The 20,595-nt window shown below is 38.5% G+C and overlaps 1 protein-coding gene across 1 annotated transcript in view; it reads right to left on the reverse strand.

The window, feature by feature from the left end:
* Positions 1-20,595, reverse strand: part of NTN3 (netrin 3) — a 204,790-nt gene that overhangs the window by 54,738 nt on the left and 129,457 nt on the right. Inside the window, exon 3 of the mRNA XM_053695263.1 lies at positions 7,017-7,205. Coding sequence (XP_053551238.1) covers positions 7,017-7,205 — 189 coding nt within the window. The remainder of the gene's footprint in view (positions 1-7,016; positions 7,206-20,595) is intronic.

The following is a 20,595-nucleotide window of genomic DNA, read 5'->3' on the forward strand; positions in this document are numbered from 1 at the left end:
GTCTGGGACAATAGGTGGCAGGAAATAATGCTGCCATCTAGTGTTCTTGCAAATGGATAACATTCATAAAAAACTGCTGCCATATAGTGATCCAGAAATGGGCATGAACATACGTCCATGCTTCACAACAAAAGATACCAAAAGAAAGAAGAAAAATTGATAAAATTGCATGTTCTATCTAAATCCGGAAAGTATATTTTTGGGTTTCATGTCCATTTAAGCACATCTGACTACAAAATAAATATATCATATGCATGTAAACCTGTAATTGTATCAATAAAGTTTGCTTTCCAGTAACATACCCTTTAAAAAAACCTTTTGAGCATGTTTATTGTATCTGTTTAGTTGTGGCCAATTAGAGACAGATATAAATGAGCTCCTGCACTGATTAAGCAAGCACTGTGTGGCATGTTGCAGGGTTATGGTTCTGAAGTCTGCAGGACGCATTTCAACCTCTTTGGGGGAGGGGGGAAAACAGTATATTTTAGAGAAAAGGGTTAACTATGCATATTAATTCATTTAAATAAGAATGATATTTTGAGTTTAAAAAGACATATATGGGACATGAAACTCAAAATTAAACTTTCATGGTTAAGAATGTACTTCTATTATCAAATGTACGTTGTTGTCTTGATATCTTTGTTTAAAAGCATACCTAGGTAGACTCAAGAGAAGCAGTGCACTACTGGGAGCTAGCTGGTGATTGGCAATGCCTCTTGCCATTGTCTGATCAGATGTGTTCAGCTAGCAAACAGTAGTGCATCACCGCTCTTGAGTTGGCTTTAACTATGTGCTTATCCCCTGCAAGAGTTAAACACATAGTTATATGTAAATGACAGTGCAGTTATAAATTTCTCTGACACATTAGAAAAATTTCTTTCTGCTGTTTTATGTCCATTTAAACCTTTTTATTTTGTGTAAAGCTGAGCTTGTTCCACGCTCCCAAAAGGCAAATTCTGTCACCTGCAAATGCTGCAAATTAAATAGCTGGTTTAGGAAATTTGCAGGACTTTGAAACCTTAATCTAGGATACAAAATTTGCATTTATACCTAGTGAGGGTGGGAGAAAGCACAATGTCCCTTTCATCAAATGACATTGCAATTCACTCTAAATCATCGTTCTTCAAACTTTTTTTCTGAAGACCCAGTGCCATCATACCACATAGCTCTGTGACCCTATTTTTATGCTTGGTCAGAAAATACCTGAAGTAATATGCAATAAGATAGCTGCAATTTTGTACTCAAGCTTGAAAGTGTTGTAAAAGGTAATAACACATGCACACTCCCATCCAACATACACACACCACACACACTCTTATACAACACTCAACACACACACTCTTATACAACACTCAACACACACACTCTTATACAATACTCAACACACACACTCCCATCCAACATACACACACCACACACACTCTTATACAACACTCAACACACACACTCTTATACAACACTCAACACACACACTCTTATACAATACTCAACACACACACTCCCATCCAACATACACACACCACACACACTCTTATACAACACTCAACACACACACTCTTATACAACACTCAACACACACACTCTTATACAATACTCAACACACACACTCCCATCCAACATACACACACCACACACACTCTTATACAACACTCAACACACACACTCTTATACAACACTCAACACACACACTCCCATCCAACATACACACACCACACACACTCTTATACAACACTCAACACACACACTCTTATACAACACTCAACACACACACTCCCATCCAACATACACACACCACACACACTCTTATACAACACTCAACACACACACTCTTATACAACACTCAACACACACACTCCCATCCAACATACACACACCACACACACTCTTATACAACACTCAACACACACACTCTTATACAACACTCAACACACACACTCTTATACAATACTCAACACACACACTCCCATCCAACATACACACACCACACACACTCTTATACAACACTCAACACACACACTCTTATACAACACTCAACACACACACTCCCATCCAACATACACACACCACACACACTCTTATACAACACTCAACATCCAACATACACACTCGCATACAACCCACACCACACACACTCTTATACAACACTCAACACACACACTCTTATACAACACTCAACACACACACTCCCATCCAACATACACACACCACACACACTCTTATACAACACTCAACACACACGCTCTTATACAACACTCAACACACACACTCTTATACAACACTCAACATCCAACATACACACTCGTATACAACCCACACCACACACACTCTTTATAACATACAACATACACACACTCTTATACAACACACACCACACACGCTCACACACAACACACCTACTCTTATAAAACACTCAACACACACACTCTCATACAACATACACACACACTCTTATACAACACACACTACACTCTTATAAAACACTCAACACACACACACTCTCATACAACATACACACACACTCTTATACAACACACACACTCTTATACAACACTCAGGACACACACTCTTATACAACACTCAACACACACACTCCTATCCAACATACACACACCACACACACTCGCATACAACCCACAACACACACACTCATAAAACACTCAACACACACACTCTCATACAACATACACACACACACTCTTATACAACACACACCACACACGCTCACACACAACACACCCACTCTTATAAAACACTCAACACACACACTCTCATACAACATACACACACACTCTTATACAACACACACCACACTCTTATAAAACACTCAACACACACACTCTCATACAACATACACACACACTCTTATACAACACACACCACACACGCTCACACACAACACACCCACTCTTATAAAACACTCAACCCACACACTCTCATACAACATACACACACAACATACAGTCTCATACAACACACACTCGCATACAACACACAACACACACACTCTTATACAACACACACCACACACACTCACACACAACACACACACTCTTATACAACACTCAACACACACACTCTCATACAACAACACACACAACATATAGTCTCATACAACACACACACTCTCTTTAGGGATGGGCGAATGTGTTTATATGCTAATTCAAATATTAGAATGAATGTTATTGTTGAAATTCGATTTACATAATCGAATGTTGATAAGAACGAATTTTCTTAAAAATTCTATAATCGAATGCTATTTTCAGTTTTTAAATGTCACTTTCAAATTCGAAGGTTTATAATTAGATTGACTGTTCACATTCAAAATTTCGAATGTAACATTCAATTTAACAAATACTATTCAGAAGTTCAATTAGTTCATGTGGTAGGGAATTTAGAAAAATTGATACATAATAGATACAAATATATACATTTGAATGTTTCTGTTTAGAATATTGCATAATTCGAAAATTACATTTAAAGGAAGCATTAGAAATACTAATACAAATATATAAATTCGAATTTTTCTAATTTGAAAATTGCATAATTTGAATAAAATTATTAGAAAATTTGAATAGAATATTACATTTGAAGAAAGCATTAGAAATACTATTACATTAAACGAATGTTAGAATGTGTACAAACATTCGACATTTGAAACAAACAAATGTAAAAATTTGTTTCATTTTTCAAATGTTGCGAAACATTCACCCATTCCTAACTCTCATAGAACATACACACCACACATACACACTCATACCACACACACACACTCATATAATACACACACACACTCTCATACAACACACAACACACTAATACAACACACACACACCAAACACACTCTAATACAACTACACACCACTCTCATACAACACACATTCATATAACACACACACACACTACACACACTCTAATACAACACACACACAATCTCATACAACATACACCACACACTCGCATACACACACACACATACAAACACACCACACACTCATACAAAACACCACAAGTCATAACCCAGTAAACATGGAGTTGCAACCCAGCAATGGCCTCCTGACCCATGGTTTGAAGTACCCTGCTCTAAATCAGGGTGGTCCATCCCCAGTGTACCCTATATATTTTCTTGCCCTCGTACCACACACCAGCTAATCTCATAAAGGTGTTTTGTCTGTTTGCATATCTCATGCTTAGGTATCTCACATCTGTTTTGTTACAATAGACTGTATTTTTTTTTTAATACAATTTCTAAAATGTGTTCTCTTGTTCTCAAAGTAAAAATTCCAACTCATCTGCAAAAGGTTGGTCACCACTACACTGTATTATAGGTCTGTGTTGTACCAATACAAGGGTAAAAAACTAATATGGATAATTGTCATTATTCACCAACATTTTTACAATGTAGCCATCTGCTTTAAATAAAAGGTTTTTAGACAGATTTCTGATTAACAATTTTGTTGTATTTGGCACATACAAGTACGGATCAAGTTAATTAGTAAATGTGCAATGAGAAATCTGTTGAAAAGCTTTGTATTTTTGGCACCCAAACACAACTTCTCTAATCCCTTTGCTACATAAACCTTGTGTCTGGGGCACAACTATTAGACTGTCAGCTTATTCACCCAAGTTAATTTTTTTTATATATTTTATTGAATAATGTATATAAGAAAAAAATATTATGATGCATGAGACCCTTTAGACAGCTGTTGCTAGATCATCTCATACAGCTACCTCAGCTGCAGCTGTTTATAAGAGAGAGTTGTATTTTCCGTGTGAAAAATGGGAGGAATTTAGACCAAATGTGGACATGCACAGCTGGTAGAGTCATTTAGCCAATGGCAAACTGGCAAAGTAAAGGAGGAGCGGGGGAGGGGAACACGTTAAGGCTCATTAGGAGAAACTAATTGCCACCTTGTTATGGGACAGAAAAAAAAAAAGAGAAAGGCAGAAAGGAGGGGGGAATTCTTTCCAGGATATTTTTTTTTTCTTTTCATTTTAACGGTGGAAAAAAGAACGTGTTAGGAAATGAGGATAAAAAAAAATAAATGAAAGGGAAAAGGGGGAGTGTGTGAAGGGGTTTGGGGATCAGAATTGATTATTTTATAACTAAAACAAAAAAGTGTTTTAACTATTTAGTATTCAGAGTATTTTTTTGTCCTAAACGGTACTGTACATTTTAAGGGGAAACAAATTTAAATTGTAGGTTTTGATCAGTAGGAAACTGCAGGTGCTAAAATAAGGGAGACCTTCCAGTAAATGAGTCAGTCAGCCTCCCAGTAAGAATGTAGATTGCAAGCTCTTATACACAGGTATCATTTTCTAAGTTCCTGTATAGCACTATGGGGTATATTTCAATTTTGAAAATTGTATTCAAGCTCTGAACACTTATTTTCGTGCATAACTATCTATTAATCGGCATGCACATTCTTACTACACTAAAACAGGGGGAAAAAATGATTGTATATCTATTGTAAAAGGAGGGTGTTTTCCAAAGTTTAATATAACACCGCTTATAATCCAGCACCACGGCTTTATGGACCCCTAAGCAGTACGTAAACCTCTGTATGCCAGAGAGTGCTGCAAGGCAAACAAATTAACCCCACATTGGGGCCAATTTATCAAGCTCTGAATGGAGCTTGTGGGCCCGTGTTTCTGGCGAGTCTTCAGACTCGCCAAAAACAGCAGTTATGAAGCAGCGGTCTAAAGACCGCTGCTCCATAACCCTGTCCGCCTGCTCTGATGAAGCGGACAAGAATCGCCGGAAATCAACCCGATCGGGTTGATTGACACCTCCCTGCTGGCGGACGATTGGCTGCGAGTCAGCTTGTGAGCTGCTGGTGCAATGTTAAATGCTGAGAGCGTATTGCTCTCAGCATTCAGCAAGGTCTTGCGGACCTGATCCGCACTGTCGGATCAGGTCCGCAAGACCTATGATAAATAGGCCCCTACATCTTAATTTGAGTACCGCAGGATCCATATCAACAATTAACCCTCTCATTGCTATAATCCTGACTGCAGAAATCCTTAGCCTAATAAAAATCTCTAAATCACAAGAATCCATACGTATGAACACCTTACTATCTCAATGCAAGATGCTAATGCTGACAGCTCTGCTCCATACACACACACTGGAGCCCTTCCCAGTCAAACACTTTGCCATACATCATATCCCTTTTTAACCCTTTTAAAACCTTTTAAGCAATATTTAAATGATATTGTATAAGAGTGTAATAGGTTTTTAATATGTATTTATGTATTTACAGACAAATGTACACATATAAACACATAAATACCTATTAATACATATATAAACATATAGATAAGAGAAATTGCAGTCAAGTAGCTGAAAACATGAAAAATCATATTTATTTATTTATTGCATAATATGAAAATTTGATCATTTGATAATAGGAGTAAATTAGAAAGTTGCTTAAAATTGAATGCTCTATCTGAATCATGAAAGAAAAAATTTGGGTTCAGTGTCCCTTTAAAGGGACACTGAACCCAAATTTTTTATTTCGTGATTCAGATAGAGCATGACATTTTAAGCAACTTTCTAATTTACTCCTATTATCAAATTTTCTTCATTCTCTTGGTATCTTTATTTGAAATGCAAGAATGTAAGTTTAGCTGCCGGCCCATTTTTGGTGAACAACCTGGGTTGTTCTTGCTGATTAGTGGATAAATTCTTCCACCAATAAAAAAGTGCTGTCCAGAGTTCTGAACGAAAAAAAAAAAGCATAGATGCCTTCTTTTTCAAATAAAGATAGCAAGAAGGAAAATTAAGAATAGGAGTAAATTAGAAAGTTGCTTAAAATTGCAAACACTATCTGAATCACAAAAGAAAAAAATTGGGTTCAGCGTCCCTTTAAGCCAATTCCAGTTGTCTAAACACTTTTTCAGCATTTTTAAAGGAATAGACTCTTGTTAATTTTCTTGCCGTATTAGCTTTTGCCACATCTGCTAGATTGCTTTACTCTATATTGTCCGTATTTTCCACCCTTTTCTTTTCTGCTCACCTTTGCAGGCCCGGCGATCTGTAATGGGGCGACTGACATCCCTATAGAATCCTTCCTTGCAGTAATGGCAGTGCCTCCCTGCCGTGTTGTGTCTGCAGTTGAGACATACACCCCCACTCTTCCGTCCAGACAGTTTGTATAACTCCATATTAAAGCGGCAACGTCGAGCATGCAGGTTACAGGTGCAAGCTGGGGAAAAAAAAAGACACCATCACTTTTTAGTTTTTTTGGACACTTGTTTAAAGGGATATGAAACCTAAAAAAATTATTTCATGATTCACAATTTTTAAAAAAAGTGTCCAATTTACTTCTGTTTTCAAATTTGCTTCGCTCCTATAGTATTCTTTGTTTAAAAGATATCTAGGTAAGTGCACATATCTGGAGCACTACATGACAGGAAGTGCTGCCATCTAGTGCTCTTATAAATGTATAACCTTCTTGCTGCCTTATAGGGGCCTATCTATCAAGCTCCGAATGGAGCTTGATGTCCCGTGTTTCTGGCGAGCCTGCAGGCTCGCCAGAAACAGCAGTTATGAAGCAGCGGTCATAAAGACCGCTGCTCCATAACCTGTCCGCCTGCTCTGAGCAGGCGGACAGACATCACCGGAAATCAACCCGATCAAGTACGATCGGGTTAATTGACACCCCCTGCTGGCGGCCCATTGGCCGCGAGTCTGCAGGGGGCGGCGTTGCACCAGCAGCTCTTGTGGTGCAATGCTGAATACGACGAGCGTATTGCTCGCCGTATTTAGCGAGGTCTGGCGGACCTGATCCGCACTGTCGGATAAGGTACGCCAGACCTTGATAAATAGAGGCCATAGGGTTGCAGATATGTGCACACTCCTGAGCTTAACTCAGTCCTTTTTAACAAAAGGTACCAAGAGAACGATGAAAAATTCATAATAGAAGTAAATTGGAAAGTTGATTAAAATTGCATGCTCTGAATTATGAAATAATAAAATTGGGGTTCGTGTTCCGGTAAGAATCATGTTCTCTAATAATTTTCTGGATAAGTTATTTCTTGGGCAATCTAAGAGTACCATGTTTCTCAGACCTCACTTGCGTCAGCCGAGAAAAGAACTGCCAGTCTGGCGTGTTTTTTAATTTCATGCCACATTTGTTCTAAAACAAATTAAATATTAGTACTTGTATAATACAGCGACATGTACTGAGACACTTAAAAGCAAAGCAAAATACAATTTATACTTTAATGAAAGTCGCTGTTTAAGTTCTCACTCAGATGCTTAAAACAGGAAATGACTGGCTTTACTTAAAGGCTGAAACACATAAAAGCAGGAATTCTTCGTACTTCAATTAGCATCATTTAAACTGAAAATTATATTCCCCATAAAGAGCCAGATTATGTGTGGCATGCTGTTTTGCGCAAGAGATATCGGGTTTATCGTGACTGTTTACGCTTGTATTACAATTTGAAAGTAAATGAGAACACGTGAGCGCAATCGCGATTTACGCTAGAATGATTACTACAATCTCAGAGCTCTGGTTAACTGCTACGCTCACTATATGTATGTACATATGTATTTATATGTGTATTTATGTATTTACTGACATATAAACACATAAATACATATTAAGTACACACATAAAGACATATATATAAGTATATTGAATCCCTTTGCAGTCAGCTAGATAAAAACGTGTTTAAAGCATATTTATGCAATATTATTAATAAAGTTTTATACTATGTATTTGCTGGAAATAGTTGACATTCCAATGTTCTGCATATAGCAGAATATGTTATATGTATTTTTAAATAGCTATTCCTATATATATCTGTATATATATATACCTATATATAATCATCTATATCGATAGGTATTGATAAAAATTTTTTCAAAAAAAAACATCATATATAGAAATTCATGATATAGACAGAGCACACAATTTTAAACAACTTTCCAATTTACTTATATTATTTAATTTGCTTCCTTCTCTTGTTATCCTTTGCTGAAAGGTTTATCTAGGTAAGCTCATGAGCAGCAAAGAACCTAGGTTCTGGCTGCTGATTGGTGGCTGCCTATATATATAACGATTTTTATTGACTCACCCATGTGTTCAGTCAGAGACCAGTAGTGCATTGCTGCTCCTCAACAAATGATACCAAGAAAATGAAGCAAATTTGATAATAGAAGTAAACTAGAAAGTTATTTAAAATGGTATGTTCTACCTAAATCATGAAAGAAAAATGTTGGGTTTCATGTCCCTTTAACCATAACAAAACAAAGACATGTAAATATCTTACAATAACAAACATTTACACAAACCATATTGCAAGTGTTGCTGTTATAAATATTGTTTTTCTACTTTCCTGGTTGTTTTCATATAATGCAAGAGATATCCTGTACCGGCATCTCACGCAACTATAGATGTTAATGTCATGGATGCTCACTAACAAAACATGAAGTCATCTTCAAGACAAGGCTCCTGGGCAACCTCACCATTGTCTATGAATTGAGGCAGTTATGAAGCAGCGGTCACAAAAACCGCTGCTCCACAACCTGTCTGTCTGCTCTGAGTAGGCGGACAGACATTGCCGGAAATCAACCCGATTGAGTACGATCGGGTTGATTGACACCCCCCTACTGGCGGCCTATTGGCCGTGAGTCTGCAGGGGGCGGCGTTGCCTGGTGCAATGCTGAATACGGCGAGCGTATTGCTCGCCGTATTCAGCGAGGTCTGTCGGACCTGATCCGCACTGTATATCTTGCTTGTTCTTACATTTACAAGGCTATACATGGGTTATGTACTGAGGTTTGCCAAGGTCCTTTTAGTCAGCAGCTTCCAGGGACACCCTTAATATTTGCGGGGCTCTGGGCAAGACAAATTTGCGGGGCGCCACAGACCAGCACTCTTATTCCCCACCCCCTGTATGCCCTTCCCCTGTATGAACCACCCCAGTCCCAACATTAGTGTTACCTATATAAAGAAAAACAGTATATATTACAACTCCTGATACTATAAACAATTCTTCATAAACTAACTACAGGATATAAATTGCCCCTTCTCATACCCTCACCCCTGAAAGTGTGGTGTCACTTAAATTACGGGGCCCTGGGCGGGTTCCACTCTCACCCTGCCCAAAGGGTAGGCCTGGGAGCTTTCTATTCAACCTCAGAACCTGGGTTCACTTCCGATATTGGCCTCAAACAGGTGTGTTAAAGCCCTACAGTTTATACCAGCAATTATTTTATTTTGCACTTGTTAAGGTGTATTTGCCACGCACAGTTTTCTGATTAGAATTTTGTTTCAGAATTAAAACAAAAATGAAATTAAAGATTTGTTGATAAGTTGTAAACCCATACTTTCTAATTGGGGAGTCATTGTCTTTCTTTGTTATGTTTACAAAAGCTGTACAACACCGATATGTGTTTAAGAAATAATTATTCATATAAGTTACAAAGTAATAGGCATTGTACATTGAATTGTTCGGACACAATGATGAGCGTCGACGCATTGGACCGTAGAGACCTAAGGAGTCAACGTTCAGCTTGTAGATTATTTATAACGCTACATCCCTGAATCAATCAATGTTAAGAAGTTAATGTTCTGTTACGTGCAAGCCTGCTAACATATTGTCACAGTGGGTGCTTGCAAATACTTGTATATGGAAGCAAAATAATATACTGCTGAAGCTCATTACCCCAACATTCTATTTTACAAATGTCTGCAATACATTAAAAGCATTGTATTACTGGCGCGCAGTAGTTTACCATTAGAGGTTTTAAAAGGCATGTGAAAGTGTCTTTAAATACCCCCGCTACTCAAAGGATCCATAGACTAAATTGTACAGCAGAGGAGACACGTTTTGGATGAGTCTATGGGGCATATTTATCAAGCTCTGAATGGAGCTTGATGTCCCGTGTTTCTGGCGAGCCTGCAGGCTCGCCAGAAACAGAAGTTATGAAGCAGCGGTCACAAAGACCGCTGCTCCATAACCTGTCCGTCTGCTCTGAGCAGGCGGACAGACATCGCCGGAAATCAACCCGATCGAGTACGATCGGGTTGATTAACACCCCCCTGCTGGCGGCCCATTGGCCACAAGTCTGCAGGGGACAGCGTTGCCTGGTGCAATGCTGAATACGGTGAGTGTATTGCTCGCCGTATTCAGGAGGTCCGTCGGACCTGATCCGCACTGTCGGATCAGGTCCGACAGACCTTGATAAATAGAGGCCTATGGATTGTGTGGTTTGGTATGTAAATGGCTGTACCACCTGCGTTATCATTCTTATAAACAAAAACCTCACAATGAGTAAACAAGCACTAGAGGGGTGAAAAATGCTTTTCACCAGCTTTGTTACTGGCATAACAGTAATACAATTGTTAACTACAGATTTTTGTAATGTTGAATGTCCTGTTAAAACCTGTTTTATGCACAATTTGGGGGGGGGGTGATATAGCGCTGCAGAATCTGTTGGCGCTCTACAAATAACCGATAATAATAATAATAATAATAATAATAATAATAATAGTAGCACAAGAAAGCGGCTTTTTATACACAAGTGCTGCATATCAATGCAACATGGTGTTCATTTGCATCAAGAGAGTGACTAAAGTTAGTAATTATGTTTGGATGCAAAATTGCTCACCCCCCTCCCAGATGCTGATGTGTATAGCATATATTCATAAAATATACCTTTTTAATCAGCTTTATTCATATTAAAAGAAATAGTTTACAAATTGTGGAGGCACAGCTCCATCAATATATGTACAAAAGCTAATTCAATTTTCTTAAAGGGACAGTCAAGTCCAAAATAAACTTTCATGATTCAAATAGGGCATGTAATTTTAAACAATTTTCCAATTTACTTTTATCACCAATTTTGCTTTGTTCCCTTGGTATTTTTAGTTGAAAGCTAAACCTAGGAGGTTCATATGCTAATTTCTTAGACCTTGAAGGCCACCTCTTTTCTAAATGCATTTTGACAGTTTTTCACAACAAGAGGGTGTTAGTTCATGTGTGTCATATAGATAACACTGTGCTCACGCATGTGGAGTTACCTAGGATCCAGCACTGATTGGCTAAAATGCAAGTCTGTCAAAAGAACTGAAATAAGGGGGCAGTCTGCAGAGACTTAGATACAAGATTATCACAGAGATAAAAAGTTTATTAATATAACTGTGTTGGTTATGCAAAACTAGGGAATGGGTAATAAAGGGATTATCTATCTTTGAAAACAATAAAAACTCTGGTATAGACTGTCCCTTTAAGTAAGATTAGAAAGAAAAAGAAAATTGTCACAGTAACAATGATACTTGTTAACATTTAAATTAGACAGTTTTTTTTTAGGTGTGACACATAAAGAAAACATTATTGTGACCGATACCCCGGCTACCCCGACTGGGTAGCTCCGCCAAAGGGGATCCTTCCTCTCCCTAGAACAAGCGCTATGTAGCCTAGGAAAGTGATTCTAGCAGGAGCACACCTAAATGACTAGACAGACCAGTGACGTGCAGTGAGGTCAGAGGCTGGTGAGGCACTAGATATGATACGCCGGAGAAACACATGTACAGAGGGCCGCAAGTACCCCCAACAGGGCAGGTTTAAATGATAGCTGAACCAGTGCACAGGTGGCATAATCAGGTGATGGGTGAGAGCAAGTTAGTAACCACTTAATTACTGATCAGCTGATTACTTCACCTGTGCACTGATTCAGCTATAATGAAAACCTGGCCTGTTGGGGGTACTTGAGGACCATTGTTGAGAAACACTGCACTAAAGCACCAGCTCATCGGAAATGTATTGATTACCTGGAGAATAAAGCACACATACTCTGCTCACTGACACCCATACACACTCTGCTCACATACACACTCACACAATTCTGTGGCACAGTGCCAGTTACTAAGCAATTAGAATGATCCACAATCTCTTCTCTACTCACTACTGTATTGTAAAAATAGAAATAATTTACCATACAAGTTTTACACAAAGGACAAGTTATCAATACTGCCAACACAGCTGCTGCAATATGGTGTTCAAGAAACGCACGTGCACATCCCACTTAGGTATGCTCTTCAACAAAGGACACCAAAAGATACCAAAAGAATGAAGTACATAATAATAAAAGTAAAATAGAAAGTTGATTTTTTTTTTGTGTGTGTGTGCAATTTCTATCTTTCATGTTCCTTTCAAAAACTAATTTGATTTGCTGACATGGGGCCGGTAACAGTTGATGCTAATTCTCAAAATATAAATAACTAGAAAAGTCTATTAAAATAGCATGCTCTACCTCAGTCATGAAAGTTTAATTTTAAATGTCTCCCTTTGACTATGTGTTTAACCAGTTACTTTACAGTGGCATTATTTCTAAAAACATTTAACTGCAATAATTACATTTTTTTTTTAAATGACTCATTATCTCCTTTTATTAATATAAACTTGTATAAAAGCAGCACATATTAAAAACACAATGCAACAGCTTTCAATTGATTTGTGAATTACAAGTTAACAGCAGTCTTTAAATAAATGGAGACACAGAGAAAAATAAAAATAGATACTGCATCCTCTGACTGAACAGACATAACATATATGGAGTTTGTACCTAATTAAATCAAATAACCATGAAAAAGGGATGCTTAGCAATATTCAATGTCAAACACTTTAATTTAAATAATGTGGACACTGCACACTTAACTTCAAACTCTGGGTTTTAAATTATGGATTTAAATTTGACCCTTTGACTTCCCATCAGTATTGGGTTATGCTCACTTACTGTCCCCCCCTGTTAATGAGCTGTATCTGAACACAATTTGTGAATCACAAGAGATGTAGAATACTACTTTACTCTTCTGCTTGGTGTCATCTGTTTTTAGGTTACCTCAGCTTCTAGTTGTGTCACATGACCCTGCTCACTGCATTCTCCTTCTGATTAATCTATATATCTTTCACTTGCTAGGAGGCATCAAGAGGGTGCCTCCTATTGGTCCCAATTTGTGCTGCTAATATATTGACAGAACACAGGTGGCGTTTTTGGGGGTGATCCCGGGGGAGCGGCGGCACTTCCAGGGTGTCATTTTAAAGCTATCGGTCCCCAGAATCTACAGTCCAAAAAGTGACGTGATCCGTGGCTGGGGACCAGAGTTATGCTGTTTTAAAACGTTCACCTGGAAGTCCAGGGAGAATTGGGGTTATAGGGGGAACCGGAACCCCCGGTTCCCAAGGGAGCTCCCTTCCAGCAATCACCCCACCTCTGGGCCACCCTGAGAGGCAGCAAACCCCAGAAGAGCGGAGCTCTGGGACAAAGGGCCACTGGAGTGACCTGGGTCAAAGGGTACCGGTAATCCTGGAGGATGCGGCCGACCGGTAGTTCCAGGAGCCCGGCCAGCTGAAGGGGAAAGTGGCGGTCCGTGACCAGCTCCTCAAAGACGACAGTCCATATACAAAACAACCAGGAATAGAAGGTCTGGGGAATTGCGGTTGCTCTGAGGAGCCCAAAACCGCTAAGCAGCAACAGGGGTGAGGTTGTAGGGGGTATGGGTTTAACCCTTGCAGCCCAGTATCCGTGACAATTATAATAACAAGTGACTGGAGGTATAACGAAAAGTCATAGCAATAATTTGGTTATAAAATATACCTTTTAAATAAAACAATATTTATATTTTTTTTTTTTTGTTTTTTTTAACACCTCTGTTATTTTCTTTCATTTTTCTTACCTCCTATGGCTAATAATGGAGTCAGGGCTGCATTATGACTTTTATGGGACATAGGTTCTTTTGCCTTCTGGGGTCCCCTTTCTCCATAATATAGTTGTATTTGTATAACAATGACTATAATCAAGGCTGGGTTATATTTGTCTTTATACCAGTGCAGTTGAATCTCGCTTATAGTGAGAAGTAAACTGCTTTTATTCTAAGTGGGCCTGCTATCGGCAAACATTAAGTTAGCACCTACGACCGAGCACTGGGGGTCCAGGGGGTGTGTGGGGTATCAGCCTCACCTGCATCGTGGCTTTTTTATTTTAATTCTCCATTGGTCCCTAAAACATATTGTAGGCCCTAGACACTCTTTAGTGCACCCTATACTTTCTATAGATGGCAAGGCCAGCTAAACATTGTTTATATTCCAAATTGGGAGTTATGTGTTGCACACAAGCATATTAAATAAAAATAAAATGTTCTTCTAAGTGAAGAACAAAGCTTTTTAGACTATTTCTTAGTGTACCTTTGTCTTAGCCTACTTTGGCTTAGCGTACCCTTGGGTTAGTGCTCAAGTACGCCCAATAGTATCCTATAAGGTTAGGGGTTTAGCAGGCGCACTATCCAACCACCAGAAGTTAGGCTTTCACTTGAAAGCTACCTTTTTAATTTCATCTTGTTATATGAGCGCAAGAATAAGAGCGATATTGATTTAACTTGAGCGGTGTGACCTTACCCACTGTACACGTATTACCCAAAGCATAATAACAAAAAATAGGATGCATCTCATTGACTGAGCAAATATAACCATTTATAGCTAAATGGGCATACATAGCCAAGACAGCCTAAACTGCACTACCTGGAGGGGACAGAAAAAGGAAGCTATCAACAGTGCAACCATATTTCTGAGAAGGCAGGTTGAGGAAAACCCTCGAGTGACTGCAAAAGACCTGCAGTAAGTACTAAATGCAGAAGGTTTCCATGCCAGAACTCCAAGACGTACACCACTACTGACCCAAAAGCGCAAGAAAACTCGTCTCCAATATGCTCAAAATCATCTAAATAAGCCACAGAAGTTTTGGGGATTCTGTTCTGTGGAGTAATAAAACAAAACTGAAACTTTTCAGCCCGATGGATCAGCAGTATGACTGGATGAAGATGAATGAAGCATAAGCTGAAAAGAACACTCTGCCTACAGTTAAGCATGGTGGTGGCTCGGTGATGCTCTCGGGCTACTTTGTATCCTCTGGCACTGGAAACCTGCAGCGTGTGGAAGGCAGTGATTAAAGTATCAGGAAATCCTAGGAGAAAAATTCATGCCGTCTGCGAGGAAGCTAAAACAAGTGCGTCATTGGACTTTCCAACAGGACAATGATCCCAAGCATACCTCAAATTCCACCAAGGCTTGGTTGCAGCCGATGCCCTGAAGCTTCTACAGTGGCCATCACAATCACCTGACTTGAACCCTATAGAAAATCTCTGGTGGGATTTGAAGAAGGCTGTTGCAGCACACAAGGCCACTACTCATGAGGAATGGGCTCATGAGAAACGCTGCCAGAAGCTGGTGTCTGGCTATGTATCTCGTTTGCAGCAGGTCATAACGGCAAAAGGGTGCTCTTGACGAATATGTTCAAAAATTAGGAGCCAATAAGAATATTTAGGAGCCAGGCATATTTTTTAGGAGCCAGACAGTTGGATTTGTATATAGATATATGTAGAATAACCCAAAAAGTTAGGAGCCAGAGGTAAAATTCTAGGAGCCAGTGGCTCCCAGGCTCCTGGGTTTGTCGAGCCCTGCTGTACAAAGTACTAAAGATGCTTGCCATGAAGGGGTTGAATAATTTTGAGACTGCAGAATTCATTAAAAGTTGCATTTACAGTTGAATTTGAGGAAAACACTTGAAGCATTCATTGTATTGATCTATTTCAATTGCTTTTGTTTGATTTGTTCATTGCAAACAGCTGAAAATTTTTTGACAATAAACCTAACCTGGCCCCTTGTTTTAGTCTTCTTGATAAAATAATGCACCTGTTTAATTTATTAAGCTATACAATAACACTGCAATTAAATCATTTGTGTTAATAGAGGGTATCTTGTACAAATATCACAAAGAAAAGGTTAATCAAAATGCAGCATTAAAAAGGCAACAGCTTTTTAAATATAATAGTTAAAAAAAATTAACTATGTTATGGTTAAATTACTATGTGTCCAAGGAGTTAACAAAAATCTTTCCCTCTGAAATGCTGCAACATTATAAATGCAACATTTTTCATTTCCATTGAACCATTTCACTTGTAAATCTGGATAGATTATTTCTGTGAGCAAATTCACTCCATGTGCACAAGCCACAGGGTGTTTTTTGTACATTTATTGATATATAGTACATTCCTTTGTATGAGAAAAATATTCTGCTACACCCCTCACCATATAAAAACATGTAAATTGTATATTTATATACACAGCAGGTATGCTGGGTGTATCGCACACACCAAGCTTTCAGGATTCTGGTTTTGAGAGTTATATTGAATTGAGAGAATATTACTGATTTGCTTGACAAACTATACAGTATTTCTAAAACCAAAATATATAATTTCTACTAATAAATGTAAAAAAAAGCATGTTTCTTGGAACAAAATTATCAATATTTGGCATGACCAATCTGTCTGGCATTGATACTACAAGTTTGTGAATCCACATTACTTAATGGGACAGTGAACCCAAATTTTTTTCTTTCCGTGATTCAGATAGAGCATGCAATTTTAAGCAACTTTCTAATTTACTCCTATTATCAATGTTTCTTCATTCTTTTTGCTATATTGATGTGAAAAGGAATGCATCTAAGCTAAGGAGCCAGACAATTTTTGGTTCAGACACTGGACAGCACTTGTTTATTGGTGGGTGAATTTATCCACCAATCATCAAGAACAACCCAGGTTGTTCACCAAAAATGGGTCGACATCTAAACCTACATTCTTGCTTTTCAAATAAAGATACCAAGAGAATGAAGAAAATGTTATAGTAGGAGTAAATTAGAAAGTTGCTTAAAATTGCATGCTCTATCTGAATCACGAAAGAAACATTTTGAGTTCAGTGTCCCTTTAAGCATTATAGAGGTTTTGGAACTACATTTCCAATGATGTTCAGCCAGCATTTCCCATGATCTTCAGACACTTTAAGCTGGCTGAGCATCATGGGAAATGTAGCTCCAAAACCTCTGGAGGGCCAAGGTTGAGAACCCCTGTTTTAGAGCATCTCAGAGAGTCTAGAGATGTCACAGAGTGTTATGTCTTTTTCCTCTTTAGATGTTCCCAAAGATGTTGAGGTCTGGTTATTTTGGAGGGAAAAGACATGCAAATAAGCACTCCTTGCATCTCCTTGGACTTCAGCTAAACCTTACTCAGCTTTGATGTGTTTTTTTAGGTTTCTTCATGTTTTCTTCCACCCAACTTTAAATGGGCATTACAATTCTTGACACAACTACAATACATGGATACTACTCACCATGATATTGTTTTTCCTCCTGTGCCTCTAGCTCACTTTAATTCCGTTCTCTTATTGTAATGCTAGTTACTCAAACTCCATGTTTTCATACTGGGTTGTGCCATCTTGGAGCTTAGGTATTCTCGTACACTGTCACAGAAGTGGTGCACCTTCATTTGACTTTTTTACAGCTATATATATATATATATATATATATATTTATAATGTAACTTCTAAACTGCAATAATATGGACCTCCCGCTCTGTATTGTGCATGCTAACCTGAAGCACTTAACACCGCTCTGAAAAAGAGAACATTACGTATCTGTGAATGTTAAACGCTTCTGTCACAGTGTGCAAGGATATATGAATTCCAAGATGGCGGCACACAGTATGAAAATGCTGAGCTTCATCAACTGGTACCTATAAATGGTTAAAATAAGAGAACAATTCTAAAGAGATCTGGAGGCACTTGAGGGAAAAAAATAGCATGGTGAGTAGTAACCATTTTGTTGAAGTTGTGTCCAACAGTAAGCAGGGCTTCAATTGTAGATGCAGATCCTATAATATTTTGTCATGATGTTAGCTTGATACACTATTCTTCTGATGGTTTTGTCACTTTATGTCTGCCTGATCTTGCTTTGCTTGAAAATTATTTGGTTTCATAACGGTCATAACACAAGGTGAACACCTTATGCGTTCTGTGCCTATAATGGGCACTTAGTCATAAGTACGTATGACTAACAGCCCGTTATAGGCACAAAGCGTTTAAGGTGTTCTCCTTGTGTCACTTACTTTTAACGATTTTGGAACAAAGTTTCTTCTGTTATACTCGTGGAGTGCCACCATTTTGTCTTTTATCACATTTGTTGTATGGAGGGCTCAACCGTCACAGGGTACACCCCTCTGCAGCTTGGGATATGTTGTCTTCCTTTTCCCAGGCCTGCAGTTCTGGCATTGAGGCCAGGTTTTTTGCCACTCAGGAGAACAACTTGTCCTCCGATGGCTTCACTAAGCTCTTTTGACAATATTATAAACAGTATTTCATTTGCAGGAGCACTAGTAGAAAGAATAATCACTATCAAGACCATACTAATAGAATTAATATCAGGTGTTAATTGTTAAAAGACAAATACAGCTCACATTATGCTAGGATACTCCTGTATGAATGAAATATATAGTGTTTTTAAAATGTAAATGAAGGGGATCTACAACAATTTGGGGAATGTGCAGGTAAATGGAAAATTAGATTTAATACTGGAAAATGCAAAGTTCTACATTTTGGAAGTAAAAATAAGCAGGCAATGTATTACTTAAATGGGACAAGACTTAGCCAAACCGGGGAGGAAAGAGATTTGGGAGTAGTAATAGATAACAAGCTAAAGATGGGTGCATAATGCAGGGCAGCGGCTTCTAAGGCTAATAAGATACTAGTATGTATTAAAAGAAGCATTTATGCAAGGGAGGAAAGCTTAATTCTGCCACTATATAAATCCCTGGTAAAACCTCACCTTGAGTATAGAGTGAAGTTCTGGGGAGCAATCTCAAAAAAAACATTCCAGACTTAGAAAAAGTTCAGAGAAGGGCCACAAAGCTAATAAGGGGAATTGAGAATTTAAGATATGATGAAAGATTAGTCAAACTGGGTCTGTTTTCTCTAGAAAAAAGGCGCTTGATTTGTGACATGATTACTTATATATAAATATATTCAAGGCCCATATACAGAGATGGCAGAAGCTCTGTTTATTCTAAGAAAATTGTTTGTGACAAGAGGTCACAATTTAAGGCTTGAGGAAAGGAGATTTAGAGGCCTATTTAACAAATGTCTTGCGGACCTGATCCGACAGTGAGGATCAGGTCTGCAAGACATCACTGAAGGAGGAGAGCAATACGCTCTTCATATTCAGCATTGCACCAGCAGCTCACAAGAGCTGCTGGTGCAACACCGCCCCCTGCAGACTCGCGGCCAATGGGCCGCCAGCAGGGGGTGTCAATCAACCCGATCGTACTCAATTGGGTTGAATTGCAGTGATTCCTGTCCGCCTGCTCAGAGCAGGCGGACAGGGTTATGGAGCAGCGGTCTTTGTGACCACTGCCCATAACTTGTGTTTCTGGCGAGTCTGAAACATGGGCCGTCAAGCTCCGTTCGGAGCTTGATAGATAGGCCCCTGTATCTCCTGCAACATAAACATTTTTTCATTGTAAGAGCAATCAAATTGTGGAACTTATTACCTGAGGAGGTAGCAAATGCCAATATCTTAGATACATTTAAAAATGGTTTATATACATTTCTGACTAGAAACAGAATTCAGGGATTTTTATTGCTTGTGTTAAATGTGTCACCTTTTTTAATGGGATTAAAAAAGCTCAACATGAGCTTTTTTGTTATAGTATATTAAGATTTGTATAGGTTGAACTTGATGGACTTTTGTCTTTTTTCAAC

This window comes from Bombina bombina, chromosome 11 (assembly GCF_027579735.1).
Source record: "Bombina bombina isolate aBomBom1 chromosome 11, aBomBom1.pri, whole genome shotgun sequence".
Classification (NCBI taxonomy): Eukaryota; Metazoa; Chordata; class Amphibia; order Anura; family Bombinatoridae; genus Bombina; species Bombina bombina.